Source organism: Emydura macquarii, unplaced genomic scaffold, assembly GCF_026122565.2.
Source record: "Emydura macquarii macquarii isolate MOO-44397 ecotype Brisbane River unplaced genomic scaffold, CSIRO-AGI_Emac_v2 contig_1263, whole genome shotgun sequence".
NCBI lineage: Eukaryota > Metazoa > Chordata > Testudines > Chelidae > Emydura > Emydura macquarii.
This window is the reverse complement of record NW_027131400.1, coordinates 5,268,325-5,274,324: the sequence shown is the minus strand read 5'-3', so window position 1 is coordinate 5,274,324 and position 6,000 is coordinate 5,268,325. Positions and strand designations below refer to the sequence as shown.

The 6,000-nt window shown below is 36.9% G+C and overlaps 1 protein-coding gene across 1 annotated transcript in view; it reads left to right on the top strand.

Annotated features, from left to right (window-relative positions):
* Nucleotides 1-3,016: 3,016 nt before the first annotated feature.
* Nucleotides 3,017-6,000, top strand: part of LOC137154651 (contactin-associated protein-like 2) — a 277,671-nt gene continuing 274,687 nt past the window's right edge. The window contains exon 1 of the mRNA XM_067550410.1: nt 3,017-3,111. Within this exon, the coding sequence (XP_067406511.1) occupies nt 3,063-3,111 (49 nt within the window). The 5' untranslated portion in view covers nt 3,017-3,062. The remainder of the gene's footprint in view (nt 3,112-6,000) is intronic.

Genomic DNA, 6,000 nt, shown 5'->3' with positions numbered 1-6,000 from the left:
TTTTATGATAGAAAGATATTAAAAAAACCCCATACTTTTCAATATAAGCTTTGTCTAATAGGAGGTCTTAATGTGCACGGAATGCAGGATCATACGCCATATAGCATCATCATCACAAAGCTTTTCTTCTGTGCTTACATCAGTTTCTCTTTCATTCCTAGTGTGCATGAGATAAAGTAGGAACAGCAACTTTCTCGGAGGTTTGTAAAGTAGATTTGCTGATTCCTAAGCAACTTTATATGGTATTTATCCAAAATGAGCACTGACATGATAAAAACAAGTCTTATATGCTTATATATATATATATATATATATATATACACACACACACTATTACCCTTATTACTAATACATACACTAAACTGATAGGTTTTTGTTTTGTTTTTTTAAAGCCTTTATTTATTTATTTTGGTCACCCTTTGCAAGTGTAATTGATCGGTCAATTTAACTTTTGGTTTGTAATTGGTTTCTAGAGGAGTTGGTCAAGTAGCATAAAATAAGAAACTAAACTGAAAACAGAACCTCTGATGCATGAAACATTTTGGGAATTAAAGTCTCTGTCAATTCATAATGATTAGTGAGATCATATTATTCACGAATAGTGAGTATACAATGTTCAGACACTTTGTTTGAATCTTGTTTATTATTGATTATTAGTCTAAAAAGTCATACTGGAAATTTATTTCTTAGTTTCACTTTGCCATTAAATATTCTTCTGAAAATGTTTCAACCATCCAACCAGGGAACAGAGACAATGTCATATGACTGACATGCCTAGCCACATAGCACTAAAAATGAACTGTCCAAGTAAACAGCTTTGCAAACCAGCTGTAGGACGTAAATTATTTATCCAAACTACTTGACAAATACTGATGTTTACCAAATACATTAGAATAACTTTGTGAATAATTCACGAGGCAAAAAAAAGACTTAAGTTTTGGATAATCTTTATAACGACCAGTTCAAGCAGTGCGCATTCCAGTGCTCGTGTACTATTATGATATCATTATTGTTCTGGATTCAATGAGACCAGCTTGTAAGCCAAGATTTTTAAAAGAATAGGATCCACAAGTTAGGTGCCTACATCCCCATTTAAGCATGTGTGTGTGGCCTGATTTTCAAAGGTGCTGAGCCCCTAGCAGTTTCTATGAAGGCCAATGTATTCTTAAAAGTCAGTAGCAGCAACTGGGTGGTTAGCACTTTTTAAATCAGGCCATTTATTACAACATCTAAATATAGACTTAGCCTAGACTTATGGACCTATTTATGAAAAAAACGGTTGGAATGTCTAATTTTTGTTTTCTAAAGTTTAATTGAATTTTTAACAACAAAAATATTTTTCAATACATACATTTGGGGTCTAAACTGTACCTTTTATGTGAAAAAAATTGCGGTTATGGTTTTTTTTCCAAGTAAATTTTGTTCCCCACACAAATCACTGCTGTTAATGAATGTCTGGCTTAGTGCCCAAGACCCCGAGCCTGTGCAGTGAGAGTGCGTTGGACATGCCTCTGTGCGTGCAAGGAACTTCACTCTGAATTGGCGCGGAGATCTGCCTGCCTGCCTTCTGCTGGGTGATTAGGAGCTAAAACAACAACAAAAATCAAAAGTTCTGTTTTGTAAAATGAACAAACAGAATTTAAAATAACTCTCCCCCTCCTTCTCTTTGGCTAAACACAATTATGTCATTAAAGATGGAAATTATGTGCTTTAAAGTCATTAGAACAATTAACAGTTGTCCTTTAATCTAGTGTTTGCTTATATTTCTATGCTAGTATGAAATATATTCTTTTTTCTCTTCCCTTCTTTCTTAACTAACCATAGCTAATTTGTGAGGGCAACTAAATTGGACCGTTAAATGTCAGAATATTAATTAGCTAGAATCAGAATCCTCTTCTGGTGGTTTATTGTTCTCGTTCATAGTTGTGTAACTTTTTCCTTTTCCTCATTATATATGATATGCACTTGGTTTACTGAAAAAGGGAGAAATTATGACTAGAAATATTAATAGATCAGAATAATAATAAACGACTTACCTATGGTAAACATCCTCTCTTAAGGTTACAGTTAATTCATTCTACATGCATGAATCTTTTTTTAGCCTCTCCCCCGATCATGATCTTCATATTGGGCCAAAATGACGTGATGGGCTTTAATGGTGAAGATGCTGCCTATCTGGGATTGAGCTAACTTTTACTATTCATGTAAATGGGAGATTGTTTTCATTTATAGCAGAGCCTCTTCTGCAGTGTGTGCATTAACACAATTATCTAAATTGCTTGGAGTAGTTATTTCTTTGTGGTGGGGTTGTAGTGAGCAGAAAAATTCTGGGTTTTTTTCTCCTCTGTTTTAGACAATACTCCAAATTAATCTTCTTTATTTTAAGCAGAATAGATGGAAAGTGCTTACAAGGATTAAAAAGATTACTTTTAAAAAAGACGTATTATGTCCCTTAACTTTCCATTTTTCTCACTGCATCTGCAATCTTTAGTTATTTATAAGTTACTAATTAATTATTTTCTTTGAGAAATTATGAATAAAATTGTCAAGCAAGTTATTACTACGTTGATCACAGTATTGTAAGTGCACATCTTGTCTTCTTTTACTCTGATAATTGCTATAATTACATTTACTCCCTCTATTTTATCTTGCCAAAGGATATTTCAAATGTAGCAAAAATGTATTTTTAATTTATGCATTCTTAATGAGAGGAAGGATACTCTTCTTAGTTAAGGCACTATGACTAGTAGACTGCCTGTGTGTCATTGGATAAATCACTCACTTTCTCTGTGCTTCACTTTGTCATCTGCAAACTGGGGATGGTGGTACTTCCCTAATACTCAGGAGTATAGAATGTGATGGTGATGCTCTCAGATACTCTTGCAATAAGTGACACACAAGTAACTAGAAAAGATATACAAAGTATAGCTTCTCACTAATATGTCTGACATATTAAACAGCCACGTAAAACTAAATGTATTTATTTTCTTTGTCTTTCAGAAAAATGTGATGAACCACTGGTCTCAGCATTATCCCACTCCTCCTTCAGCAGTTCATCCTCAATGACGAGTAGCTATGCACCAGGGTATGCAAAGCTAAACAAAAGAGGAGGTAAGGTGCTCTCTCCTTTCCAACACTCTTATACTTACAGCAAATACTATGCCTGTTTGTCTATTTAACGTAAAATAATGTTAATGATTTATTTTAAATCAAATGTCAGCAGTGATGCACAGCAGTACTGTATTGGTGTTGACCCCAAGAATCCTTTAGTTGTCTGGTTCTGTGACAGTGAGGAAAGTCTGTTTTCCCAACTACAATAGCATTTGGGTGTGGGTTTTTTTGTTTTTGTTTTTTGCACCAGTTGAGTGGGAAGCCATTGCTAATAATAATTGTCAGCAGAGGGCCAATTGCCTAATGTTGACAGGGCCATATCTGACAGTTAGTTAAAAGTCTATCCCTATGTTTATAGGATAAAGGCACATTTACATGGATGCTCCCTATATAGGCTATCCCTAAATTTCTAGGATGAAGCAAAGGTAAATCCCCCTGACATTCTGTATAGATTGGTGGACTTGTTCCCAGTCTTGCTAGTATCCCCGTTGCTTAGCTTTGCCTGACAACTTAGTAGCCTTTCTCTTTAGGGCCTTGCAAGCTTAACCTATAGAACCTGAGGACTACAAGCAATGCAGGATTTAACTGCCTACATTGGGAATTCCCATAGCTTTGGCTACTGTATTAGGATGCCACTGATAATTTGCCAAGATAAGTGGGCAAAATAATTTATTTTTAATCTAAAAATGTCACCGGTACTTGGGAAAGAGACTGGAAAATTGTTCCTTCCAAAAGAAATAGTGGCAGGAGTATAGTGAGGGTGAGCTTGTGGTGTTCACAACTAAGAGGGGATTTGAGGTTGAGGAAGGGCAAGGATTCCAACCACTCAAATCTATGGATCCTGAGAATCTGCAAGGATGGGATCCCCAGTCTGGTAGAAGGTTTGGACCTCTGCAATTGTCTTCTGGTTCCCCTTTCCCTGTAAGAAACATGTGTTTTTTTCCTAGGCAGTCCAATGATCAGTGTGTCATTTGCTATTGGGGAAAGGAAGTAGTTGTACAACCCCACTCTGCCACAGATATTTGATCTGTCTATATGCTTCTTTATATCTTCTGCTTCTCCCCCATTGACTTTGGAAGATATAATATGATTCCATATAACATTCTATATGCCGACACAACTTCCCCTCCCTTTGAATTATTCCAAAATGATGCCATTACTGATCAGCATGGGGGGAAAAAACCCAAATACTCCCAACATTCTCTCTCAGTGGTCGTTGCAGGCATGAAACCTGAAGTAAATTAATTCTGTTTCAAGCAGACTTCTCTCACATGCTTTCAAAGGAGAGAATTCTATGTACAAAAGATCTTTCCCCTTCTTGACCTCAGCTATGGTCCCTGGAGGTCCACTGAGTCTTATCCTTGTGGAGCAATTATAGAGAGATTTCATCTAGACTAAAAGAAGGGAGAGTCAAAATCAGAGGGACAGATCTTCCCTCACCTTTCCACCCCCCAAGCTGGGATCTCTGATCATCGGACCAGAGCGTGACCTCACCCTATGCTGCTGTGACGTTTTGGGGATCCTCCCATCCAATAAGGAATTCTGTCACTATCTGCCTTGTAACTTTGCATTTCTTAATGTTATGGCTCAGAGTTCTGACACCAGCAGCCAACCTACAAGCATAAGGCCTCACCCTGACTTCCGCCAGCCTAGTTATTCCTTAGACGGTGACCTCAACAACCCCTTCCAGTCCTGAGTCTCCCCAAATCCATCTCCCTGAGTTCTTAACTAAAAGCTACTCAGTTTTCTCCCTTCTGATTCATCATCCCTGATGTGTGAAACCCACCCTCAATTATCATTTCACTATGGGAAATAGAAAAGAAAAGCAAACTCATAGAACTTATACAGACAATAAACTTAAGATGCAACCTCAGGCTTTACAATTATATGTTGGCTAAATTCCCTTTTCTAATACAAGTTACCTATTGTCTCTGAACAGCTTCCCAGGATGCCCTCTGTTTTAGAGGATATCCAGTGTTTCACAGACAGCAACTTGCTTAGATACTGGTCCTCAGTTTCTAGATAAAAAAAATCTCAAACTCAAGCTTGTTTTAAAAAGTTTTTTTTCTCTTCCCCCCCCCCCCCTTCTTCTGGCATGATGACTCATGGTTACTCAAAATGGGGGAAACGTCCTCCTTTCTTAGTTTTGCAAGACTGGGGATTTCTTTTCAATGTCAATGTCATTCCATTACCTTTAATGGTCGATCTTTGAGCAGGTTTCTTATCAAAGGCTCTTAAAATAAGTAAGCAGTCATGGGATAAAAGGGAAGGTCTTCTCATGGATCAATAACTGGTTAAAAGCTAGGAAGCAAAGGATAGGAATAAATGATCAGCTTTCATAATGGAAAGCACTAAATTGCAAAGTGCTCCAAGGAGCTACTGGGATCAGTATTGTTCATCATAACCATAAATGATCTGGAAGAGGGCATAAACAGTGAGGTGGCAAAGTTTGCAGACAATACAAAATTACTTAGGATAGTTACGTGCAAATCTGACTGCAAAGAGTTACAAAGGAATCTCAGTAAACTAGGTGACTGGACAACAAAATAGTAAATAAAATTCAGTGTTGATAAGTGCAAAGTAATGCACATGAGAAAAAATAAGCCCAACTATACATACAAAATGATGGGGTCTAAATTAGCTGTTACCACTCAAGAAAGAGTTCTTGGAGAAAATCATAGATAGTTTTCTGTAAACATCTGCTCAATGTGCAGTGGCAATTAAAAAAGCTAACAGAATGTTAGGAACTTTTAGGAAAGAGAGACATGATAAGACAGAAAATATCATAATGCCACTATATAAATTGATGATGAGCCTAAACCTCGAATATTGTATGCAGTTCTGGTTGTCCCATTTGAAAAAAATTAGAGTTGGAAAAGGGGCAAAGAA